This window comes from Lynx canadensis, chromosome E2 (assembly GCF_007474595.2).
Source record: "Lynx canadensis isolate LIC74 chromosome E2, mLynCan4.pri.v2, whole genome shotgun sequence".
In the NCBI taxonomy this organism is placed as follows: Eukaryota; Metazoa; Chordata; class Mammalia; order Carnivora; family Felidae; genus Lynx; species Lynx canadensis.
The window spans coordinates 51,689,838-51,716,707 of NC_044317.1; the positions used below are offsets into that span (position 1 = coordinate 51,689,838).

The 26,870-nt window shown below is 47.7% G+C and overlaps 1 protein-coding gene across 7 annotated transcripts in view; it reads right to left on the reverse strand.

Moving 5' to 3' along the window:
* The window catches only part of ZC3H4 (zinc finger CCCH-type containing 4), a 45,023-nt gene extending 32,612 nt beyond the window's left edge, over nucleotides 1-12,411 (reverse strand). Inside the window, exons 1-3 of one of the 7 annotated variants that reach the window (XM_030299228.1) lie at nucleotides 12,234-12,411; nucleotides 10,694-11,118; nucleotides 9,457-9,518 (exon numbers count right to left, since the gene is read on the reverse strand). In XM_030299228.1, the coding sequence (XP_030155088.1) occupies nucleotides 9,457-9,518; nucleotides 10,694-11,113 (482 nt within the window). In that variant the 5' untranslated portion in view covers nucleotides 11,114-11,118; nucleotides 12,234-12,411. The other 6 variants (XM_030299229.1, XM_030299227.1, XM_030299231.1 and 3 more) reach the window with 6 other exon arrangements.
* Nucleotides 12,412-26,870: the final 14,459 nt, after the last annotated feature.

Below are 26,870 nucleotides of genomic sequence, written 5' to 3' on the forward strand. Positions count from 1 at the left end.
TGCCCCTCCCCCACCTGCACGCACACGTGCTCTCTCTCTCTCTCTCAAAAATAAACAAACATTAAAAAAATACGCAAGGCAGATGGGGGATGTAGTGAGATGAACCAAAATTGGCAAAATGTAGATAACTGTGAAACCAGGTGACGTGTAGATGATGGCTTTTCTCTTCTAACGAAAATGCTAGAAAATTTCCGTAAGTTAAAGAAAAAAAGATGCCCTGAGTGGGGACCGCCTCAACAAGTTGAGGCGAGGTTATCAAGGAAGGCAGAGAGCTGGAGTCTGGGGTTGGGGAGGAGGGGGGGCTCCATCACCCCCATGAGGGCCTTACCTCTCGGCCCTGATTTCCTCAACGACAAAACCTGCCAGGATACCTCAGCGTCTTATACAAAGCAGTGAGAAGTATTCGTTACAAACATCCTGTAGCAGCCGACTTCCATGCCAGGTACCAGACTGCTGAGTTCACATCCACTCATCCCTCACTGAAACGCGGTAGCAGACCCACGTTGGTCATGAGTCATCGGTACCCCCATTTCACAGAGGCTCAGGGAGGAGAAGATATTTGCCTACAAGGTCACAGCACAGAGCAAAACTGGAACGAGTCCTGGATTCTCTGACTCCAGGCCCAACTCTCAACCTCGACCCTGGAGAATTAGAAATCATCTGGAAGAGAATAATTAGCTCAACAGGCCAACCGCCAAAACCCCTCCCCGAAATTTATAACGGCGCTGGCAAAAAGAAGACAGATGTACAGAAAACCGACCAAAGGAAACAGCATTCCAAGAAACACCAAAGCGAGGTATTAAGACATTGGGCGAGGTCTGTGTCCGGGTTTCAACTGTGAGGTGAAGACAGAAACAGAACCTGTGAGAAGGACCGAATCCTCTTGGGAAGAATTTCCTGAGACCATGGTCCATCACGTGCTTAGCACTACCCTGGCCCAGAACAAATGCCTAGGAGGAAAAACTATCCTTAAGCAAAGACACGAGGCAAATACAGTCCTTCCAAGATCAAATAAAGGGAAATGAGACGTTCAAAAATCTCACCAAAGACTTTTGCACAGAAAGGCCCAAAGAATCCTGGAAAAACCCCAAGGAAAGGGTCTTCTCCCCAGATGGACAGAGAGCAACGGGAATCATTCCAAGGGAAGGAAATTCCAAAGCCATGCAACACCAGCAGGAACACTTCATCCCGGGGTGTGCGGCATCCACGCCAGGGTTTGTCCAAGCACACAAACCCCTCAGGCAGAGCGTTTCTGCAGAGCTTCAAACAAGCTGATCGAGAAAAAACCTGGCCTACTTACTAGAGTCTCACGGAGTCCGGTGTCATTTCCTTCGCCTGAACAGCTACTTTTTCACTCCCACTCACTCTGAACGCTGCTCCTGGTTTTTTTTAGTGTTTATTTATTTATTTAGAGAGCGAGAAAGCCAGCACTCGAGGGGTGTGTGTGTGTGTGTGTGTGTGTGTGTGTGTGTGTGTGTGGAGGGAAGGGGGAGAGACAGACAGACAGACAGACACCCCCAAGCAGGTTCCGTGCTGTCAGTGCACAGCCCAGGCTCGAACCCACGAACCTCTACATCGCAACCTGAGCCGAAATCGAGAGCTAGATGCTTAACCGACTGAGCCACCGGGCACCTCACAGCTCCTGTTCTTGGTAAAGGCATCCATCTGATCCCAGTTCCTCCTGTCAGATGAACCTCTAAAGTCTGTTTCTCAGCAACAGTTTCTTAACCACCTTCTCATGCCAACTAAGGCTTCAGACAGCTGGAAGGATGCTGGTTCTCATCCAAGGAGGACCAATTTCTATTATTCCAGAAAGGAAAATCAAATCACTTAACTTGTGAACCAAGCCTCTTGCTCGTCTGGAATCTTTTCAGAGGAAATAGGTTTGGTTCCATTCAACATACATTCAACTAAGACAAAGAATATATTAACATTTTTGTCTTAAAAGAAAACCTAGCCTAGGATTACTAGGATTTCTTGTTCATACACCACCAAAGAATTTCCTTAAGAACTGCAATTATCTGGGGGTGCCTGGGTGGCACAGTCAGGCAAGCGTCTGACTTTTGGTTTTGGCCCGAGTCATGACCTCATGGTTTGTGAATCTGAGCCCCACATGGGGCTCTGTGCCTGCTTGAGATTCTCTCTCAAAATAAATAAATAAACTTAAAAAAAAGAAGAAAAAAAAACAGAACTGCAATTATCTGTATTCAACTCTTTGCTAACTTCAACTGTGGGCTCCTGGAGGACAGAGAAGAGGCTGGCGGTCACCTGAGTTTCCAAGGGTCCAGCACAGGGCCAGGTTCAGACTGGGGGCAGCACTTGTGACATGTTCTGCACAAACCCAGCATCGGCCTCAGCTCTCCATACCCTCTTGCTCAGTTTCGTCAACACAGACATGGGACTATTTTCACAGGCAATAACGTGGGTTACCTAAAACTCCAATGAGGTAATCAAGGGGTTGTCTTTAATCAAAAACTCATTCACCGAGTGTCCATCAAGGGCTTCCTGATAGGCCAGAGAGTGACAAAAACCCGTACGTGATGCATCAACTGACATGAAAGGGGCCACCAGTCAGCACCCCCCAGGGATGAGGCCCACCTCCCTTGCCAAGAAGCTATGGTTCCCAGGACTGCTCTGGCTTTCCATGCAATGGCAGGGCCTGAAATCCCAAGGAAACCTAAGCCCTGGTGTCTGTTAGGAAAATGAGGAGGGCAATAACCCAAGCCACCTGCAACGGACATTTAGCCAAGTGACACTCATGTCTGGGCCCAGCTCCCTTGGGTTGGGCCCTAACAGGGACGTGTTAGCTGCAATCCACTTCCCCGCTGGCTTCAAGAAGTCTCCCGTTACTTCCGATGAATGAAAATCTCTTTGACTTAAAGGTTCAAAAGCCCAAGCTTGGGCCTCTACATGCACTGGAAGGAGTGAAACAACGGGCTGACGGAGCTGCACCAGGTCACGGAGGGTCCCCACTCTCTGAGGCCAACTTTTTTTTTTTTAATTTTTTTTTAACATTTATTTTTGAGACAGAGAGAGACAGAGCATGAACGGGGGAGGGGCAGAGAGAGAGGGAGACACAGAATCGGAAGCAGGCTCCAGGCTCCGAGCCATCAGCTCAGAGCCCGACACGGGGCTTGAACTCACGGACCGCGAGATCGTGACCTAAGTCGAAGTCGGACGCTCAACCGACTGAGCCACCCAGGCGCACCCCCCCCCTTTTTTTTTTTAAAGTATTCTCTACACTCAAAGTAGGGATGGAATTCATCACCCTGAGATCAAGAGTTGCACGCTCTACTGACAGCCAGCCAGGAGTCTTTGGGGCCAACTTTTAAGGGAATACCTGTACTTCCCTTCCATTCTCTCCCACCACCTCTGTCACAACAAAGATAACAATGGCTCCTGTGCAGGTAGGGACCAGCCACCTTCTTCTCTAAGGGCCCAAAATGTGGGGGTGCCTGGCTGGCTCAGCCAGAAGAGCATACAACTCTTGATCTTGGGGTCACTGAGTTCAAGCCCCACGTTCGAGGTAGAGATTACCTAAATAAAAAAAAATTTTTTTTAAAGGGCCCAAGAATAAATACCGTAGGCTTTGCAGGCCGTACAGTTCTCTGTACCTTTATGAGGTTTAGTGCAAAAGCAGCACTGACCTTATAAGTTAATGGGCGTGGCTATGTTCCAATAAAACTTTACTTAGGGGGGAGAAAAAAAAAAGCCAAGTGGGCAGGCTTGGATCTTGTAGAGCCACAGACTGTCCACCCGTCCTCCCAGTAGTAGCTTTTCAGCTTTGACCTTGACCCACATCTCCTTTATATGTTTCTCTGAAGTTTTACAAAGTGGCTCTTAAACTCCACTGTACTCTGCTTTTTCTACCCTCTTTCATCCCTTTGTTTTTCAAATTGCAGGAGACAAATCACTAAATGGGACTTCATATCCCGCTAAGGGCTGCACACTGCAGTTTGAAAACATCGTATCGGCCCCACGACAGCGACAGCATATAGGTACGGGGCTTGGGCCCGGGGTTCTACCTCTGCCTCCACACCCAGCTCTGCGACCTTGGACAAGTGACTTCATTTGTTTCAAATTCTCAGCGCCGGCCTGGGGCGAGCTAGCACATGGGAAGCACTCAGCAGGTCCCAGGGAGGTAATCTTCGACCTTCACACGAGGCACTGTCGCACCTTTGGGGAGACCAGCAGTCAATGACTCACAGGTCACATACAGTCGGCCTGACCCCCACGTCCACACGGTCCACCACTCCCCACCATCCCTCTACCAGAAGAGGATCAAGACAGGTTTAAAGGGAACAAACGGAATCCACGCGGTACTAAGCTTTACACTTCTAGGAGTTTATGGTTTCTGGGGACCATCGGACAGGGACAACAGGGACAAAGGAGCCAGGTGCTCAGCTGACTGACAGAGCCACCCGGGATCTAAGCACTCAGCCTAACCTCGCAATTCGTTTTGAAGGCACCCCCTTTGCAGGTGGGTCTCCAGAGCTGCCACAGCAGCAGCAACCCCTATGGTGGCCGGAAGCTGCAGGTGTCAGACACGGGAAGGAAATTTGAGGCCGGGCAAAGGTAGGGACAAGCTTAGCTCAAATCTAAATAAAGTCCTCCAGAGAGAAGAGCTCCTTGCACACCCTGAAAACTTTTCTGCTCCAAGCAAAGCGCGGTACGGGCCTGACTGCTGAATGAACAAAAACCTTTACTGACTCAGCCAAACTCCCAAGGGGCGAGGAGAATCTTGGGAGCTGGGACGGGCCTTGCTCGTCTGTCAGAGATTCTAGAGGGGGTAAAGGACTTGCTTGAGGTGACGAGACCAGTCAGCAGCGGGTTGGGGTGCTCCGGCCCCACTTTCTCAGTTCTCGGGAGGCCCACTGAGGCGGCAGGAAGGCTCAAACCCTAATCACCAGAGACGAACGCAGGCAGGACGTCAGCATAAGCTCAAGCCGCCGAGACCGTCCCAGCATCTATAACGAGGACCTTGAGCAAGCCAGAAAGGCCTTAAGATGGCTTCCACTTAGTTTCCACCCCAATCTGCTGCTCAAAATTAAATAACCTGGCCAGGAACCTAAGGGGTGAAGAGAAACGGACTTGCCTCAAAAACACAGTTGCTCTGGGGCACCTGGGTGGCTCAGTCGGTTAAGCGTCTGACTCCAGCTCGGGTCATGATCTCACAGTTTGGGAGTTCGAACCCTGCATCGGGCTCTGTGCTGACAGCTTAGAGCCTGGAGCCTGCTTCGGATTCTGTGTCTCCCCCTCTCTCTGTTCCTCCCCCGCTCATGCTCGCTCGCTCTCTCTCTCTCTCTCTCTCCTTCAAAAAGAAAAATATTTAAAAGAAACAAAAAAAACACAGATGTTCTTTCTTCTGCTTACATACCAGGCTATACATTCGATCTAGAATTTTTCTGCAGTAGAGACAGAAAGAAGATAAAGAAACCAAGATTTGCCAAATGCTAGGCATCGTGTGGGTGTCCGGTTACATGCCCACTTGACCGCAATGACCCTGAGAAAAGAGCATTAGCCTCAGTGCCCACTGCAGGGATGGCCAGGCCTGGACACAATCTTATCTGCTTCCAGAGCCCACACTGTTCCTTCCTATCCCGTAGCCACCTCCAACGTTCAAAAGATGTCAACACTTGCCTTACACACAGGGAGCTGAGTCACCAATTCACACAGATACAAATTCACAAAAAAAAAAAAAAAAAAAAACAAAAAAAAAAACACAAGGAGGGGAAAAAAAAAAAAATACGAGAGATTCTCCATCCTGAGCCATTTGGCCAAGAGAAGCAAACTATGCTCCCGGTAGATATCCAGTATGGGAACAAAAAAGCATTCTATCGGAATGATGATTGTGGGATGCAACTAAGTCCACACCAACCAAGGGGGCCACGTCTTCCAACTGCCATCAACTGATCAAGTCAGAAATTTTAAAACTGCCCGTGTAATCTTCTTTCGTTACAAAGCCAAAAAAAAAAAAAAAAGAAAAAGAAAAAAAACCTGTGCAGCCTTTCCAGGCTGCCATCTTCATTAACTATCAAAACTAGAACGGTTCCGCGGCAAAGACGAGGCCGATAAATTTGGAGAGCCAAATCCATGAATGAAACCTGGCTCCAAACATACAGCCCCAGTTTCACCTTAACCGAAAGCACATCATAAGCCACCCGAACAAGCAGCTTGCTCCTCTCTTTCCATTAGGTGTTAATTATGAAACCGGCCTCGAATCATTTATTCTGATTCCTGCCTCCGATGAGCCGACTGCGCTTACACAGATGCCTGAATCGACCTATTAAATACCAACTACCAGGAACCTCAGAGACCGGCCTCTTTTCTCCTATTGTGTTAGGGGCTATGTTGCCAAGGTAAAGGCAAGCACCTTGCCTGCTTAGAAACTCAGACATTTCACTTACTATTTGCTCCGAATTATTGTCACTCAACTTCCCACCCTGGGTCAGAACCAGTCACTCTGGTTCTAGCACATTCTGTCCCCAGGGACCAAAACTGGGTCCTCTGGAATATGGCTTGACCTAAAGCTATCCCCGGAGGCTTGGGAATAATTAGCGACTTTCACCATCCAGGTATTTGCTGTAACTGGATCTGGCTTCTACAAGATGGTCCTCGGGCCTCAATAGCCACGACGACGTTAACGGAAGGGAACAACGGGTAAGGCGACAGGGAGACATCCATTCCTCCCCTATCAGGGAAGGGAAAAGATTGAAAAGAGCAGAGGTGGAGGAATTATTAATGGATAAATTACAGGGCACCTGGGTGGCTCAGTCCGTTGAGCATCTGACTCTGGCTCAGGTCATGATCTCACGGCTCACGGGTTGGAGCCCATATTGGGCTCTCTGCTGTCAGCACAGAGCCTGCTTCGGATCCTCTGTCCTCCACTCTCTCTGTACCTGCCCTGCTCGCACACTCTCTCTCTCAAAAATAAACAGAACGTTAAAATAAATAAATAAATAAATAATAAAGGACAAATTACTAAACCGGCTTAATATGAAACTGTCTACATTCAACTGGATGGAAACAAACTCAGAGTCGACCATTCATCTCTAGCTTGCCAGGGAGTCAACAGCTGGGAAAGCCTTCAGTTCCACAGGCACAAAGCAGTTTTCCACTTGGGATGAGCCTTCCTGGCTAAGCAAAAGCCATAGGAGTGTCTTTGCTGTACTGACAAATCCTGGCTTGTCAACAACTCAAAAACTTGAGCAAATCGAAACCCTATCTGGGAGACAGGACAGACCGTGAATGAGAAAAGCCCTTTTGGGGAATCATCTTTTTCTTCTGAAGAACACATTTAAGAATAAAAAATAAAGGGGTTTCATGAGCGGAATACCCGTATTTTCATGGCTACAATTGGTTGTACTTCTACTGGGAGATTCTTATTCGGTTTCAGATTAAACCTCTCCCCAGAGAATATAACAATTTTAAAGATTGCAAGCGTCTAAGAGTTGCTGTTAAATCAGGGATTCTGAGTGACACCCTTTTTCTTTTTTTGCAACATCCATTAATTTGAATTTTAACTAGTATTGGTACATCAGTTTGGGGGGGTTAAAAAAAAAAGGCAGTACTGTGACATTTCAAAAACAAAGACTATGGAAATACAGTTTGACATAATTACTGGGGCTTCTTGGTTTTCATGGATGAGATTCCTTCGAGAACGGAAAAAAAAAAAAACAAAAAACCAAAACCAAACCCTTGTGTTGCTACGCCTGAGTCCTTTTTAAGTGTTTGGGGAGATACTTTTGAATTCATTGAATGATTGCTACAATGTTCACTTACAAAAGAAATCCCATTTCCTTAACATTCCAAGTCAAGTTAAACAAGCATCCTTCTACAACTCAGTTGCCCTCGAAACTTGGAAAGTTCATCTGTGAGCAGCCAGTCGCTGAATCTGGCTCCTGGAGAAGGAATTTCACCAAGGATGGAAAACTTCAAATAAAGGCAGTTCATTTTCAGCTGACCCTGCGCACTGGAGAGAGTGTGTTCAGTTCGTGCTTGAGACTTTTTTTTTTTTTTTTGCAGGATATTGTACAGTGTGGACACTTCTTCCTCCCACAACTGATTTTACATACCTAACATCACCACTTCACAGCAGTTACGTTGTGAGTATTTTGAGAGGAAGACTAAGACAAATGGCCCACTGAACTGCAGTTAACATTTCCTTATCCCAACGTAAGTGAACTTTTTTTCCCCCTAAAAAAAAAAAAAAAAAAAAAAAAAAAAAAAGGTAAACAGGATCTTTCAGAGGGGAAAAGGGCCGTGTGTTAAAAAGTTTTCTCGACCAAAGTACATCAGGGACCAAAACTGGGGCCAAGAGGGAAAATGGAACTTCAACGTGTTTTGTCTTTTAACGGAACTTATGCTTGTAAAACACATCGGAAGTACAAGTGTTTGGTTCTGCAAGTCATTTCTGTTGCCGTTTTTTTCCTTGTATGTGTAGGAGAGGGAGGACTGGGGGCCGGAGGAAGTGTTCTCTCCACCATGACTGGGCATGTAACACGTTTGCATCAACTTTTCACGGTCAGGCATGTGCTTTCGAACAAAGGGAACAACAGTGGAGACGGGGAGAGGAGACTGGGGGTTGACACTTTACAGATTTGGTGCTTAAACAGTACTTTACAAATGACTTGCTTAATTTAAACGTCCATCACCATAAGAGACATTGGAGTAAAATGAGAAAATTGGATCTACTTGAACCACAATCTTTTGGGGAGGGGGGAGGGGCGGGGGGGAGGGAGGGAGCACATTAACTCAAATACAGGGATCATAAACCAAATTCAGTTTTAACCTCGTCTCCTAGAAATGGACCTCTGAAGTGTCCACTTTCTTCAAAGATGAAGGCTGGAGACAAAGCAATGGACTGATAGGGACAGAGGGATACCAAGGGCTTGAAAACATATGGGCCTTTTACATAAGTTTTTGTCATGTTACAGTAACGCTTTTTTTTTTTTTTTTGACAAAACTGTGTACGACAAATTAAAAAAAATTAAAGATCGAAAGGATGTGCAAGTCTAAAAGGGCTCAAAACTGGGTTAGAATCCTGATTCGAACATATCAATTCACTCAAGCATCACTTTGGTCTAAAGGCAGGAGGAAGGCAGGCAGGAAAGGGACAAAAAGAGGGAGATAATTGAATTACTCAATAAAAGAGGCTACTTACCATCCCAACCCATTGTAAGACATACACTTCTGACATAAGAGAACTCCTTAGAGGTCGAATAAAGCGTGTAAGCACCTTTGAGTAATGCACCTGCCCCCAAGAGGGGGCCCGGAAGCCCAACGTGGGCTTAGCGCACAGACCTTTGCTAATCTGTTTATTTCCTTGAACTGGAGTCAGGCTGCGATGGGCTGCGATTCCCAGGACGATACATTTAATTAGAACAAAACAGAAAACAAAAACAAAAACAAAAACAAAAAAAAAAACCAAAAAAATTTTTTTTTGTAAAAGCTCACCAAACTGCTGCACTTGTGTCTCTGAATGTGGGTGGCATTTCTTTTAAAAGGCAAAGTATGGTCTGTGAAGGAGAAAGGGAAAAGGGGAGGTGGCAGTGGGGAGAAGGGGCCGTGGTGCCTGGCAAGGAAGCCCTCGCTAAGACCCCAATCTAGGGGAGGGTCCTCCCGCGACTCCCCAGCCCGGGCTGCTATGGGGCAGCCATCTGTCCAGCTCGATCTTTTCCCCTCCCCACCCCCACTCCTTCTCAGACTGCCTTTCCTGCCGCTTGAAAACCTCCTTCCATTTCCCAATCCACTCTCTAGACACCTCTTCCCCTGCCCCGCCAGGAAAGGGAGGGCAAACCGTGCACCCCAACCCTCTGCTGGAGCAGGGGAAACAGGGGCCCCAACCTCGCTCTAAAACGCGCCAGGCTGGCCCCTTTATCACCCTCCAGAGAAGGGCGTGGGGCAAGCCCATTTCGCACTTAATAAAAGGGGAAGGGGGGCACTCCCTTTCACCCCCTGCAAAAGCACAAAATTAAAAAAAAAATCGTTATCTCCCCCGGAAGGGATGGCGCCCCATTTTAGCCCGAAAGAGGAGGGAACCCCATGAGAAATAAGAGACCAACTTCCTCTCCCCTCCAAGGCAGGGAAAGCAAACCTCACCCCCCCCACCCCCCTCGCCAAAAACGCATCACCTACCTACGAAAAACGAGAGGACCCCTGCCTTCAAGGAAAAACACGGGGAGGGGGTTTCTCCCCGCAAAAGAGAAAGGGGCTTCCATCGAAGGAACTAGAGATTCCCCCCCCCAACCAAATTTGCCCTCTAGGTAATAGCTAGGAAATCCCTCCCGCCAAAAAAAAAGTGCGAGAGCCCCCACCCAAAGGACCCCCCCCCACTAAAAGGATGGAGCTAGAACTGAACGAACCCCCACTTTCTGCCTAAACTAGGGTACCTCTCCAAGTAGGGCAGGGCACACCTCCCCCAGGAGAAAGGATACTGCCAGGGGCTGGAAACCCCCAACTCCCAAATCCCTAAGAGCGGGGTTACTACTCGAGATCCCCCCCCCAAAAAGGGTCCGGGAGCCCCTCCCCCATCCCCTTCCCCGAAGCCAGGCGACGGGCAGGCGGGCCCATGGCTGCCAGCTCCGGGCGCTGGGGCAGCCAGGACCCCCGTGGGCCTCCGCAGCCCCCCCCCCCAGCGCCCCCTCCCCAGGGCGGGCGGGCGGGCGCGGGGGTCCGGGGGGCGCCTCCTCACCTTCCCCTCAGCATGGCGCCCAAAAAAGACAGAGCGAGAGCGAGGGAGAGCGGGCGAGCGCCGCGAGGGGGGGGAAACGCATGAGGCCAGGAGAGAAAGCAAGCGAGAAAGAGCGAGCGAGCGAGAGACACCCACCGACCCCGCCCTTCCTCCTCCTCCTCCTCCTCCGCGGCCCGGCCCAACATGGCGGCCGCCCCCCTTCCTCCTCCTCCTCTTCCTCCCCCCGGGGACGCTGCCCCGGCCGGGCCGGGGGCCTGACCTGTCGTCAGGGAGCGGGAGGCGGTGGTGGAGGAGGTGCGGGGTGGCCGGGCAGGCGTCGGGGGAACACGGAGGAGGCGAAGGCGTTGATGGCGGCGGCGGCGATGGCGGCTGCGGCGACTCTGATGGTGGCGGCGGGGGGGTCCCGGGCGCGGCCTCCATAGTTCCTTTGGGGGGGAGGGGATGTTAATGCACGAAAAAGGACTGCTTGGGCGTGGCGGGAGGGGCACACTTCAGCTCTGAGGGCTCCTGATAGGAATGGGTATATAGTTTTTCGGTTTCGGAATCACCTCTGCGCCGACCTCCGCGTAGGCCGCGCGGCCTAGGCCTCGGCGGGCCGCTCGCCGCCTTTCTCCGCAGCCCGCCCCTGGGGTCACTCGCTCACGGGCGCGGGGCCCTCATCGGGGCGAGAGCCCCCACACACACCTCCCCTGCGGGCCCGGAGGTGGGGGACCCGGGAGACACGGACACTGGTGGGTGGTTGGGTGTAATTAGCGCGGGCCGCGCGCGATGGAGCAAGCGAGGGGGGAGGGGAGAAGAGGAGAGCGAGCGAGGGGGGTTAAAAAAAAGGATTTTAGGGAGGGAGGAAACGGGCCGCGGAGACGGGCCGACTGTCTTGTCTGTCTGCCCGCCCTAGGTGCCCCGGCTGCTCGGCCCCCGCCGCAGTCAGAAATTCACACAAAATGGCGGCCCGGCCTGGAGGAGCCGAGAGGCTGAGGCGGGAGGAAGGGCGAGGTGGGAGGGGGAACTGGGAGGCGGAGGCGGAGGCCGCGTCACGTGGAGGAGAGGCACAGGCCTTCTCCCGAAGGCCGGCGGAAAGAGCCGAAGGGAGGGAGTGAGGTCGAGGCAAGGCGGAAAAAGCCGAAGGCAGAGGAGCGAGAGACGGGTAGAGACGGAAAAAGCCGAGGTTGGTGATGGGGGTGTGGCTAAAGAATGGATGGAAAGTCGCGGGAGCCGGAGATAGCCGAAACGGACCAGGACGAGATGGGGGGGGGGGGGGGGGAGGCAAGGAACTGCGACGATCCGGAAGGAGCCGAAGGCGGTGACGGAGGCGGGTGGCAGGAGGCGGAACTAGCCGAAAGAGGAATTTAGACGGGAAAGGCTGAAGGGCGGGGCTCGGGAGGCGATTAACAGAGCAAAAGGCTGGGAAATTCACCCGAGCGCAAGCGGGAAGAACCGAAAATTACCAGCTTGAGGGAAGGCGGGAAGAGACTAAAGTTTTAGGTGGAAGAATGGGAGGGAAAGAATTCGAGCTACGGAGAGGAAAAAAAAAAAAAATAACCGAAAGCTGGAGGCCGGGTGCCGTGAGTTGTAGGTTTCCGGAGAAGGGGAGGATGGAGCCGAACAGGTCCGGAGCTGACGTCATTAGAAACCTCGGTCAGTGACGTCTCCCTGGGGCGGTGCGAGAGGGGCGGGCCTTGGTATTGCCTCCGGGAAGTTTAAGAGCTTGTAGCGTAGGTTATCGGGAAGGCTCAAGATAAATGTTACACGTGGGAGCGACTGACCGGGTTCAAACGGTGTGCAAACGACCTACAATCTTTTGATCCTCAAAACTCCGCTGGGAGGAACTACTATTCTCATTTAATGGATGCAGACAATCCTGGCGTCTAAATAGTTGTCTCAGGAACGTAATATTAGCCCTAAAGAGCGCCTCAAGAGTTTTAGTCCGTGTGGGCATTCCATTGCCTACTGCAAAAATTCGTTGAGGCCGGTTTATATCCAAGGATCTTTGTTCTGTGCTTTTATGAGCTCCCTGTGCAGTGTCAAGCTCCGTGATGGTCGATGGGAACAGTTTCTAGCTTCCTGGAGCTTAAAAACCGATAATGCCCCAGGGGAAAGGAACTGGAAGTTAGAAGAGAGCCTCTATTAAATGAGGTGTTAAAGGGGGCGCCCAGGACAGGGTTGTTTAAGTTGAGATGGGAAGGAGAAGAGAAAGTTCCAAGCCAAGGAAAAGGTTATTTCAGAGCCTGACGAGGTATGGACCATTTAGGTTCCGGGAACAAAACCAGTGCAGCATGAAAGATAAATCTGGAGGTAAAGGCGCCAAATTACTTCTTGGTCTATTGATCCTACCATGAAAGAAAAAAAAAATGCCCGCAAACTAGTCTGGGACATACGCTTTTTGTGAGTAATTTATAACAACCTCTTTCCGTGAAGTAATTAGCTTTCTTGATTAAAAAAAAAGATTTAAGCCATTTCGAGTGAATTTTGATGGTTATGAAATTTGTTCTGAGGAACTACTGCCTGCCAATCAAGACTCCTAATCTTCCGTCTTTCCTTTCTTATGTTCTGGATCTAATTTTATTTACTTTCTGGATCTAGCCTCTAGTTTCAAGATGGTTATTTAACCATTCACTTCTCCCCTAAAATGTCCATACCGAGAATATTCTAATTCACCTACAAGAGACTTTTTTTTTCTTTGCATGCATCATTGCAATAAAATGTTGGCACGTGCTTTTAACAAAATTGTCCGAGAGGTTTCTTTAACACAGGACTGGTAGAGCAGGATTATGAGAATGGAAAGAAAAATACTGCGAATTGTCTTTCCCCTTCTGTGCCTTGTTTTCTGAACCCCATGTATTCTAGCGATGGATGAAACCACACTGGTTAAGACTGTAGACCACACGGTGGTCTGTCCTTTCAAGCTGTGGTCTCCAGCTGGCCATCTCTGAAGCTTCAGCAGGCCATTCCAGAATTCTAGAGGGCTGTCTGCTTTTAGGTAATGAGAAAAATGAAAAGATCAGCAAGTCTCATGAGGCAGGAAGGTTTCTCCACGCCTTTTCAGAGTCTTACTAGACCACGGTCTAACACTGCCTAGCAAGCCCTTCTGACATTCTTTTTTTTTTTTTTTTTTTAAGTTTATTTGAGAGACAGAGCGCAAGCAGGGGAGGGGCAAAGAAAGAGGGAGAAACCCAAGCAGGCTCCACACTGTCATCACAGAGCCCATGCAGGACTCCAGCTCATGAAACCGTGAAATCATGACCTGAGCCGAAATCAAGAGTCTGATGCTTAACTGGCTGAGCCACCCAGGCGCCCCCGCCCTAACATTCTAAATGTCACTTTGACTTACTATGTAACTGTTGATTGGGGTCTAGACTCTGAGAAGTTATGGAAGATTCTCAAGTTTCAAAGGATTTTTGGTCTGGTGGGAAAGACAACCTTGAATGGTATTAATCAATTTTGTAGCAAACTTTCCAACCTAATTCCTGCATTTGTTTTTATACATACACATTTCTCATCTCCAACTTGAACCAGCTTAATTTTTCTGCTGGTTCGCTCATTAAGGAGTTAAATTCATTCCTTTTTTTTTTTTTTTTTATGTTTTAGTTTTGAGAGGGAGTGCACGCCTGTGCGCTTGAATGGGGGAGGGGCAGAGAGAGGGAGAGGATAGGAAGTGGGCTCCATGCTGACAGCAGTGAGTTGATATGAGGCTTGAACTTACAAACCATGAGATCGTGACCTGAGCTGAAGTCGGATGCTCAATGGACAGAGCGACCCAGGCGCCCCTTGTTCATTCATATTCTTTAATATCCTTTGTAACAAACGAGTAGTCTAGTAGGTAGACTATTTTCCTGACTTCTGTGAGCCACTGTAGCAAATTAATGGAAACAGAGGAAGGGGTTGTGGCAACATCTGATTTAGACCCAGTCAATCAGAAGTGCTTCCAATTTGAGGCTGAAGCTGGGGGTGGGCAATCTTGTGGGAATGAGCTCTTAACCAACGGGATCTCATGCTAACTCCGGGTAGATCATATCAGAACGGAATTGAACTTCAGCTGGTATCCCCCAGTTGCAGAACTGCTTGGTGTGGGAAAGCCTCCAAGCATTTGGTGACCAGAGTAGAGAAGTATAGAATGTTAGAGTAGAGGAGAAACACAGGATCTCCCTTAGAACCCCTTTGGAAAATGGCTTGGCGATATCAACTCCAGCTGAAAGGAAGCTTACTCTATGATTCAACAATCCCACCCGAATGTATGTATCCAACAAATGTGTACCAAAAGGCATGAAAAGAATGTTCACAGCAGCACTAGTCAAAATAGTCCCTAACTGGGAACAACTTAAATACCCATCGGTTGGAGAACAGACAAGTAAATTGTAGTATATTTGCCACTTTTGAGGACCCCCTGGATGGCTGGGTTGGAAGACCCAGATGGCAGTCTTTTGCAATACATCTTGGGCGATATATCTAAAGAACCTTCTTTTGTATACCTTAGAGCTTTTCTTTGCTGATCAGTGAGAGCAAGTCCCCCAGTCATGATACAAATTGCCACTAAGATTCCCACAGAGCTACCAAACGTGGCTTTGTGTGTGTGCACGTGTGTGTATCTGTGTGTGTGCCCACGCACGTGTCCATGTGTGCCAGGTGTGTGTGGGGGGGTGTGGTGTGGGGAGGTTGTGGAGGAAGGTTGCCTGTTTTACCAACTTGCCCATCGTTTCCAAAATTCTTCATCTGGACCTCCAAAATGTCTCCAAGCTTGGCAGGTCCTTGTGTTTTTCTGAGATGGAAACTTCTGTGATGTCCATACGTGACCAATGCTTCCCTGGTACCTATTTCTTTCTACTCTGGGAACATCATTATTCTGGCAAAAGATTTTGTTTTTCTAGTCACGGGGATGGCTCTACAGAGAAGTCACTACACGGTGTGGAAGAAATGCCAGAAGCTGTCTCCAGCCCGTGGAAATAACTAGGGAAGAAAGGAGGAGACCATTGGCCAAAGGGAGGCATTATGGTACCTTGCTGACTGCCAACCAATAGCTATTTTCTCTACCTTCCTTGCTAATCCAACCCTGCTTTTATTGGGAAATGGAGGGTAATGAACTCCAGGCTAGATCATGGTTCCACCTAGTTCTCAAGGAGATGATGTTGCCCCCTAGAGGACATTTTGGGACTTATTGTGGGAAATTCCTGTTGGGTTGGCTTTTTTTTTTTATTCTCAAGGGGAGAGTATTGCACCCTTGAGGACATTTTGGAAGTTTGCAGGGACCTTTTGGGACATCACAATAATAAAGGAGTTGTTACTGACACTAGAGGACAGGGACCAGGGATGATAGGATGACAGCACAGGGACCAACCTGACTATGGGTAATAAATGCTCACCTAATGAACAAAATTATAGCCAGTTGTGCTCAGTCAGTTGTGTCTGGCTCTTGATTTTGGCTCAGGTCTGATTGAAAGGTTCACGAGTTCGAACCTCACATCAGGCTCTGAGCTGTCAGTGCAGAGCCTGCTTGGGATTCTCCCTCCCTCTCTCTCTCTCTCTCTCTCTCTGTCTTCTCTCTCTCTCTCGCTCACTCTCTACCTCTCCCTCGCTCTCTGTCTCAAAATAAAAAATAAGCTAAAAAAAATAAGATAAAATGGCTAATTTTAAGTTATGTAAATTTCTTTTTTTAATGTGAATTTCACCTTAAAAAAAAAGTTTAAGAACATATATACCCCCAAATTTGAGAACCTACCATTATATTAAATGTTCTTTGTAAGCTTTATGAAACTATCAGGGGGAGTGGGAAAAGGAACCCTTTTAGATGTTTAATGAGTCTAGAGGTCCAGGAGAAAATAATTTATAGACCAGGTTGGTTTATTTTCAGTCCTTTTCCACAAAGTTACTGTTCTCAAGAGTTACTGCATACTCACAGGAAATAGCTCAGGTCATTCGCTAACCAGTTATAAATGACCACATGCCATGGATCTTCAGGGTCATTTCAAGGTCAATATAATAACTAATAAATCATTTAATGCTAAGAATCAGTTTTAGTTCTTCAAAATAGTTTGACTCCCTTTATCTTTTTTTCTATGACCCATGCACATTTCACTTTAACAATACAAGACAACTCAGCAAAAGTGTTTCTCTCCAAAGTCTTATCCAACAGAGGTTTGATATAGCCCTCTGCTGCATGGTCATTCCAGACTTCGAAACATCTTTTGTGCACAAAGAGGTTATTTGATCCTGTCACTGGCATTTTCCCCTAGGATTGGAAAGTAGCACAGCATAGTTTAAGAGTTTTAGATTCGGAACATTAAAATAAGGGTTTTAAAACATTTTTATTATGGAAAAATTCAAACATACACAAAAATAGGGGAAAGTGTAAAATGAACCTTCATATACCTATCACCCAGCTTCAAGAATTATAAACTTGGGGTGCCTGGGTGGCTTAGTGGGTTAAGTGTCTGACTCTTGATTCGGGCTCAGGTCATGTGATCTCCTGGTTCATGAGTTCCTGCCCGGTATCCAGCTCTGCATTGACAGCTGGGGCCTGCTTGGGATTCTCTCTCTCTCTGCCCCTCCCCTGCTCTCTCTCGCACTCTCTCTCTGAAAATAAATAAATAAACGTAAAAAAGAAAAGAATTATAAAGTCAGGGAAATTCAGTTCCTTACACCTACCCATTGACCATCCCCCAACTCTGATAGCTTATCAATTTTTTAAGTTTATTTATATTTTTGATAGAGCACAAGTGGGGGCGGGGCAAAGAGAAGGAGAGACAGAATCCCTAGCAGTCCCTATATGGGGGACTGCAACTCACGAACTGTGAGATCATGACCTGAGCCGAGATCAAGAGTTCAACACTTAACTGACTGAGCCACCCAAGCGCCCACACCAATGCCTTTTTTTTTTTTTTTTTTAAGAGAGTGAGTAAACCCGCACTGGCAAGAACCAGGGAGGGGGGAGAGGGGTAGAGGGAGAGAGAGAGAATCCTAAGCAGTCTCCCTGCTTAGCACAGAGCCTGATGCTGGGCTGGATTCCACCACCCTGGGATCATGATCTGAGCTGAAATCAAGAGTTGGAAACTCAACCGACTGAGCCACCCAGGCGCCCTGAGTGTCCAACTCTTGATTTCAGATCAGGTCATGATCCCAGGGTTATGGGATCCACACTCAGTGTGGAGCCTGCTCGGGATCCCCTCTCAATCTCTCTCCCCCTCCCTCTCTCCCTCCCTCTCTCTCTCTCTCTCTCTCTCTCTCTTTCCCCCCTGCTAGTGCTCTCATGCTTTCCTTTCCTCTCTCTCTCTGTCTAAAAATAAAAAGAATTAAAAAAAAAAAAGTCGGATGCCCGAATGAGCCACCAGGCACCCATTTTAGTTTATTTTTAATCAAATACCACATTTGTTTCATCTAGCTAGTTAACTACCTAGCTCCACACATATACATACATAGTTATTACTATATATGTTGTTACACATTTAAGAATATACACTTGTGGGATGCCTGGGTGGCTCGGTTGGTTAAGTGTCAGACTCTTGATTTCAGCTCAGGTCATGATCTCAAGGTTCATGGGATTGAGCCCCAAATCGGGCTCCTCACTGACAGTGTGGAGCGTGCTTGGGATTCTCTCTCTCTCTCTCTCTCTCTCTCTCTCTCTCTCTCTCTGCCCCTCCTACGCTTCCTCTCTTTCTCTCTCCCTCTCCCTGTCTCTCTCTATCAAAATAAATAAACTTTAAAGTATATATATTAAAAAAGGGGGGGAACCTGGGTGTAAGTAGGTTGAGCATCTGTCTGACTCTTGATTTCAGCTCGGGTCATGATCCCAGGGTCGTGGGATCAAGTTCCACGTCACACTCCAAGTTGAGTGCAGAGCCTGCTGGAGATTCTGTCTCTCCCTCTGCCCCTCTACCCTGCTCTCTCTCTCTCTCAAATTAAAAAATATATGTTAAAAAAAAAGAATATATACTTGGACCTGTAATGAGTTAAATAGTGCTTCCCTCCCCTCAAATTCACATTCTTCCTGAAACCTCAGAACGTGACCTTATTTGGAAACAGGGTCACTAAAGATATGATTGATTAAAATAAGATGAGGTCACACTGGAGTAGGGTGGGCCCTTACCCCGATATGATTGGTATCCTTCCAAGAAGAGAAGAGACACAAAGATACACACAGGGAGACAACATGTGACAAGAAGCAGAGATTGGAGTAATCTACGAGCCAAGCATTGTTGGCCAACCACCAGAAGCTGGAGGAGGCAAGGATTGCTTCCCTAGGGCCTTCAGCTCAGACCTTCATTTCAAACTTCTACCCTCCAGGGCCACCCTGCTGGCTCAGTCAGTAGACATTCAACTCTTTTTTTTTTTTTTTAACGTTTATTTTGAGAGAGAGAGAGAGAGAGAGAGAGAGAGAGAGAGAGAGAGAGAAAGTGAGCAGAGGAGGGGCAGACAGAGAGGGAGAGGGAGATTCCCAAGCAAGCTCCACACTGTCAGCCTGGAGCCCCATGTGGGGCTCAAACTCACCGACCCTGAGATCATGACCTGAGCTGAAATCAAGAATCGGATGTTTAACCTACTGAGCCACCCAGGTGCCTCTGCAACTCTTGATCTCATGGTTATAAGTTTGAGCCCCACATTGGGCATAGAGATTAAGGGGCACCTGGGTGGCTCCGTCAGTTAAGCATACAACTTTGGCTCAGGTCATGATCTCACGGTTTGTGAGTTTGAGCCCTGTGTCGGGCTCTGTGCTGATGGCTCAGAGCCTGGAGCCTGCTTTGGATTCTGTGTCTCCCTCTCTCTCTCTGCCCCTCCCTGGCTTGCGCTCTGTCTCTGTCTCTCTCTTTCTCTCTCTCAAGAATAAATAAACATCGGGGGCACCTGGGTGGCTCAGTCAGTCAAGCATCCAACTTCAGCTCAGGTCATGATCTCATGGTTTGTAAGTTTGAGCCTGCATCGGGCTCTGTGCTGACAGCTCAGAGCCTGGAGCCTGTTTCCGATTCTGTGTCTCCCTCTCTCTCTGCCCCTCGCCCGTTCATGCTCTGTCTCTCTCTGTCCCAAAAATAAATAAACGTTGAAAAAAAATTTAAAAAAATCCACCATCTGTATAATTAAATGTATGTATTTTATTACAGGTAATAAAGGTTATCTTTACTTCTACTCAAACATGCTAGTTTTATTTATTCATTTATTTTTTATTTTTTCAAGTTTACTTATTTATTTAAAGCAATCTCTACACCCGATGTGGGGCTCGAGCTCACAATCTCACAACCTCGAAATCAAGAATCACATGCTCCACTGGCTGAACTGACCAGGTGCTGCCTAAATTTTTTAAATGTAATTTTATTTATTTCAAAGATTTTAATTTTTAAAAATTTTTTATGTTTATTTATTTTGAGAGAGAGAGAGAGAGAGGGAGCATGTGTGAGGGGGAGAGCAGGGGAGAGCTGTGGAGGGGGTGTGTGTGGAGGGAGAAGAAGGGAGAGAATCCCAAGCAGGCTCCATACTGTCAGTGCAGAGCCCGACATGGGGCTCAATCCCACGAACCATGAGATCATGGCCTGAGCCGAAATCAAGAGTCAGATGCTTAACCGACTGAGCCACCCAGGTGCCCCTTAAATACTTTTACTTAAAAAAAAAAAATTTTTTTTTTTTATCGTTTATTTACTTTTTGAGAGAGAGAGAGACAGAGGTGTGAGCAGGAGAGAGGCAGAAAGAGGGAGACGCAGAATCCGAAGCAGGCTCCAGGCTCTGAGCTGTCAGCACAGAGCCCAGTGCAGGGCTCGAACTCACGAACCACGAGATCATGACCTGAGCCGAAATGGGAACGCTTAACCAACTGAGCCACCCAGGCGCCCCTAAATATTTTTATTTTTAAGTAATCTCTACCCCCAGTGTAGGGCTCGGACTCACAACCCTGAGATCACGTGCCGTGCCCCATTGACTGAGCGAGCCAGTGCCCCTAATCCGATGTCGTTTAAAGAATCCTAAGAATTAGGCGGTTCGAACAGGAAGGGCGGGAAAAGAACTGAGACTGGAATAAGACACCACACGTGCCTTTGTTACAGAGTTCTCCATCCTGACTGTGTTTAGAATCATCTGGGGAGCATTTTGTAAAAATCCCAGTGTCTCAGCTCCACCCCAGACCAATTAATCAGTCTCGGAAGGTGGGGCCCGGGCACTAGAGTTGCTGAAACGGTCCCCAGATAATCCTAATGTGCAGGTGGGGCTGAGAACCACCGAGGTGGTTAATGTGGAGCTGCCACCTGGGTGGAGGTAATTATGTAATCCCTAAACCCAGGGGCCTGATCTATTGACTAACTGCTCTCCACCCCCTTCCAGTGACCAAGTCTCAGTTTGGGCAGCTGTTCCGATTAGCTGTGGCTGAAAAAAAACAAAACTACCCCCTCCCCCCGGGTATATATCCCATGGTCTCACCAGGGTCTCAGAGAGATATTTGGACACCATGTGCGTGGCCACATTATTCACACTAGTCGAAGGCTGAAAAGCAACCCAAATGTCTGCTGAACGGATGGATGGATAATCAAAATGTGGTTTATAGTTTACAATGGAACATATTCATATTCAGCCTTGAGAAAGAAGATGGGAGGGGCGCCTGGCTCAGAAGCCTGGCTCCGAAGGTGGAGCACGCAACTCCTGCTTCTGGGGTTGGGAGTTTGAGCCCTGCATTGGGTGCAGAAATTACTTAAAAATAAAATCTTGGCTGGGAATACAAACTGGTGCAGCCACTCTGGAAAACAGTACGGAGACTCCTCAAAAAACTAAAATTAGAACTACCCTACGACCCAGCAATTGCACTGCTAGGTATGCTGTTTCAAAGGGGCACATGCACCCCCATGTTCATAGCAGCGCTATCGACAATTGCCAAAGTATGGAAAGAGCCCAAGTGTCCACCGATGGATGAACGGATAAAGAAGATGTGGTATATGGGGCGCCTGGGGGGCTCAGTCGGTTAAGCGTCCGACTCCAGCTCAGGTCACGATCTCACGGTCCACGAGTTCGAGCCCCGCGTCGGGCTCTGGGCTGATGGCTCAGAGCCTGGAAGCCTGCTTCTGATTCTGCCTCCCTCTCTCTCTGCCCCTCCCCCGTTCATGCTCTGTCTCTCTCTGTCTCAAAAATAAATAAACGTTAAAAAAAAAGATTTAAAAAAAATAATAAAAATAAAAAAAGAAGATGCGGTATATAGATACAATGGAGCATTACTCGGCAATCAAAAAGAATGAAATCTTGCCATTTGCAACTACGTGGATGGAACTGGAGGGTGCTATGCTAAGCGAATAGACAAGAGAAAGACAAATATATGATTTCACTCCTATGAGGACTTTAAGATGCGAAACAGATGAACATAGGGGAAGGGAGGCAAAAATAATATAAAAACGGGGAGGGAGGCAGAACATAAGAGACTCTTAAATACAGAGAACAAACAGCGTTGCTGGAGGGGTTGGGGGAGGGGGGCATGGGCTAAATGGGGAAGGGGTTTACGGAATCTATTCCTGAAATCATTGTTGCACCATGTGTTAACTAATTTGGATGTATATTATAAAAAAATAAAAATAAAAATAAATCTTGGCGTGCCTGGGTGGCTCAGTCAGTTAAGCGTCTGACTTCGGCTCTAGGCACGATCTCACAGTTCGTGGGTCGGAACCCCAGATCGGACTCTCTGTTGTCAGTGCGGAGCCCTGCTTCGGATTCTCTGTCCCGCTGTCTCTCAGAACCTCCCCTGCTTGTGCTCTCTCTCTCAAAAATAAATAAACATTAAAAATAAATAAATAAAAATAAAATCTTAAAAAAAAATACAGGGGCGCTTGGGTGGCTCAGTCGATCACGCGTGTGACTCTTGGTTTGGGCTCAGGTCATGATCTCACGGTTAGTGAGTTCCAGGCCCACATTGGGCACTGCACGGTCAATGCAGAGCCTGCTTGGGCTTCTCTCTCCCTTCTCTCTCTGCCCCTACCCCACTCGTGCACTCTCTCTCTCTCTCTCAAAATAAACGTTAAAAAAAGAATTATAAACTCATAGCCAAGCCCTATTTCCACCCACTGACCATCCCCAACTCTGCCAAATTATTTTTCAATCAAACGCCGGATTTATTTTATCTAGCTAGCTAATGAGCTAGCTCCACGCGTGTACAGTTATTTCTTCGTATGTTGTTATATGTTTAAGAATATGCACTGATACCTGTACTGGGTTAAGTAGTTTTTGCCTACCCCCCAATTCGTGTTCTTCCGGAAACCTCAGAATGTGACCTTATTCGGAAACAGGGTCATTGAAGATATAATGAACTAAATGAAGATGCGTTCACACCACACCCTCTCAGTGGGAGTAGCGTCGAGGGGTTGCTGAAGATCGAGCATGGGGAATAGAAGATCGACACGGCTGTAGCCATCTGTGGAAAATGCAATCGGCCTCAGCGCTAATCAAGAGAACGTACTGCATGCCCTTGTTGCGATAATCGTTTCCTTCATTGGCGTCGTTTAACCCAGCGAATATTTGGAGTTAAATATAGACATTTTCAAGTGGCTCAGACCTCTGGAATTAATCTTTCGGTTGAAGGGATTTGTGCATATTTGGCATTTCATATGCAGGAAGTGTGTGAGAGAATCTGGCCGACTGGTTCTCAAAATTTTTCCCTGCATTGACTTAAAGACCTGGAAGGACGAACTGTAAAGTGGTTTAGCTAAAAAGTATATGGGTAAGCGTGTGTGTGTATGAGAGACAGAGAGAGAGAGAGAATGTGCCAAAATTTCAAATTAATGAATCTATTCAAAGGATATATGAATATTCATTGGACTATTTTTTCTGTAAGCTTGAAAATCTCCAAAATAAAAATTTGTAGGGTGCCTGGCTAGCTCAGTCTGTAGAGCATGTGACTCTTGACCTCGGGGTTGTGAGTTTGAGCGCCACGTTGGGTGTAGAGGTTACTTAAAAAAATTTGTGGGGCACCTGGGTGGCTCAGTCGATTAGGCATCCGACTTCGGCTCAGGTCATGATCTCACGGTTTGTGAGTTCAAGCCCTGCATCAGGCCCTGTGCCTTCAGTTCAGAGCTTGGAGCCTGCTTCGGATTCTGTGTTTCCCTCTTTCTCTGTCCCTTCTCTGCTCTCTGTCTCTTTCAAAAATAAATAAACAGTAAACTTTTTTTAAGATTGTGATAAAATAAAAGTTACCAAATAGTGTCCACTATTCTCATTCTGTTTCTGAACTTCAAGCCATCTAGTTCCTTGTCTCATCCTCTGGATTAGGATAAGGGGTAAGGTCATGTTTAGAAAACGGACTTTCCTAGGGGGCCAAGCGGTATTTGGAAGAAACAATACAGATTTGAAGAGACGTGTACTTCCCAAACTCTCTCATTTCTTTTCTTTTCTTTCTTTCTTTCTTTCTTTCTTTCTTTCTTTCTTTCTTTCTTTCAACATCTATTTATTTTTGAGAGACAGAGGGTGAGAAGGAGAGGGGCAGAGAGAGAGGGAGACATAGAATCTGAAGCAGGCTCTAGGCTCTGAGTTGTCAGCACAGAACCTAACGAGGGGCTTGAACCCACAAACCATAAGATCATGACCTGAGCCGGAGTCAGATGCTTAACCGACTGAACCACCCAGACACTCCAGCCTCAAATCATTCTAAACGAAGTGATGTTCACTCTGGACTTGTTTCTTTAGCGTTCAGGATACTGATGTTTTATGTTCTCTATTTGCCTCAAAGTACAACGGTCACATATTGTAATTAACAAATAGATTTTCAGGGCTTAAAAAAAAGGACAAGGGTCACCTGGGTGGCTCACTTGGTTGAGCAACCTGCTTCGGCTCAGGTCATGATCTCACCATTTGTGAGTTCAAGCCCCGCATCGGGCTCTGTGCTGACAGCTGGGAGCCTGGAGCCTGCTTCGGATTCTGTGTCTCCCTCTCTCTCTGCCCCTCCCCTGCTCATGCTCTGTCTCTTTCTCTCAAAAATAAATAAACATTAAAAAAAATAAAAATATTTTATTTTTAAGTTATCTCTACATCCAGCGTGGGACTCAAACTCACAACCCAGAGATAAAGAGTCACATGTTCTACTGACTGAGCCAGCTGGGTGCTCCCACCATCCGATTTCTTAATTGACGCCTTTATCCCCCTCAGTCACCATGGCTCGGTCACCTGACTTGTCATCATTCTCCGCATCTCCACTCGGTCATTACTTCCTCTGAGAGATCTTCTGTGATGCCACAGGACAACATATCCCCCCCAGGGTTTATGTGTCCCCTCGCACAGGGCTGGGCCCAGAGGACGTCTTCAGGGAATACAGAAAGAATGAGCTCGTCAGAGAGACTAAAATCAGAAAGACGGAGAGTGTTGGCAGGGAAAGGGAAAGAGAGTTAGAGAAAGAGAATGGGGTGAAGGAAAGAGGAAGATAGAGCGCCTGTTTGACCCCGTGAGAGGGTGCACGCCAGGGGGAGGGAGAGAGAAGGAAACATGGAGAAAAAAGTGTGAAGAGAGTTGGTAGAGGGCAGTGTCCAGGTAATCTAATGCTGTGCAACGAGTGATCACAAAACTTTGTGGTATAACTCGACAGCGGTCCTTGATTTTGCTTACGGATCAGAACTTTGGGCAGGGCTTGGAAGGAATGGCTCGTATCTGCTCCCTCCGGGGTGGCTTGACCAGCTAGCAGAGGATATACTTCCAAGATGGCTCATTCACATGGCCAGCAAGTTGGTGCTGGCTGGCGCCTGGCGCTGTCGCCTGCCTGAGGGTCAGGCACTTTGTGGCTCTTCTCCACGAAGGCTTCTCTCTGGGCTGTTTGGCTTTTCCTAGCAAGGAGGCTGAGCTTAAAATCAAGTGTCCCAAGGGAGGGAAAGTGGAAGCTTCCATTTCTTGTCTCTCTTTACTCAAAGCTTTACTGAGATATTCACGTAACACAGAATTCAGTGGGGGCCACTGGGTGGCTCAGTCGGTGTCCGACTTCGGCTCAGGTCACGATCTCCTGGTTGGTGAGTTCGAGCCCCCCATCCGGCTCTGTGCTGACAGCTCAGGGCCTGGAGCCTGCTTCAGATTCTGTGTCCCCCCTCTCTCTCTGCCCGTCCCTTGCTCATGTGCTCTCTCTCAAAAATAAATAAACGTTAAAAAAATTTAAACTTAAAAAATAATAAAAAATAAATAAATAAATAAAGAGGGGGCAGCACCTGGGTGGCTCGGTGGGTTAAGCATCCGACTAGGGCTCAGGTTTACTGGTTCAAGCCCCACATCTGGCTCTGTGCTAACGGCACGGAGCCTGGAGCCTGCTTAGGACTCTGTGTCTCCCTCTGTCTCTCTGCTCCTCCCCCACTCACTCTCTGTCTCTCAAAACGTTTATTTATTTATTTATTTATTTATTTATTTATTTAAATTTTTTTTTCAATGTTTTTTATTTATTTTGGGACAGAGAGAGACAGAGCATGAACGGGGGAGGGGCAGAGAGAGACAGAGCATGAACGGGGGAGGGGCAGAGAGAGAGGGAGACACAGAATCGGAAACAGGCTCCAGGCTCCGAGCCATCAGCCCAGAGCCTGACGCGGGGCTCGAACTCACGGACCGCGAGATCGTGACCTGGCTGAAGTTGGACGCTTAACCGACTGCGCCACCCAGGCGCCCCACGTTTATTTATTTTTAAGAGAGAAAGAGAGACACACACACACACAAAGTGTGAGTGGGGAGGGGCAGAGAAAGGGAGACACAGTATCCAAAGAGGGCTTGAGCTGTCAGCACACAGCCTGACACGGGGCTCGAACTCATGACCTGTGAAATCATGACCAGAGCCAAAGTCAGAAGCTCAACCGACCGAGTGACCCAAGCGCCCCTCAGGACATACTTTTCTGACTCCAACACTGAGTCAAAAACACTTTTATAGCTCTCTCTTCTTTTCCTTCACAGCACTTCATGAAGTTTCTATTTATATTTATGGGACTGTTTTCTCTCTCTCCCACTGTCTTGTGACTGTTCCTACATAAAGCAGGGGTATGTCCATTTTTAAAAAAAGTTTATTTACTTATTTTGAGAGAGAGAGGGAGAGACGGAACCCCAAGCAGGTTCCGCACTGTCAGCGCAGAGCCCAAGGCGGGGCTCAAACTCCCAAACTGTGAGATCATGACCGGAGCTGAAATCAAGAGTTGGCCGCCCAACCAACTGAGCCCCCCAGGCGCCCCTGGCGTATGTTTATTTTTATTATTATTGTATCCCCAGGACTTCCGGCCACGGGAGC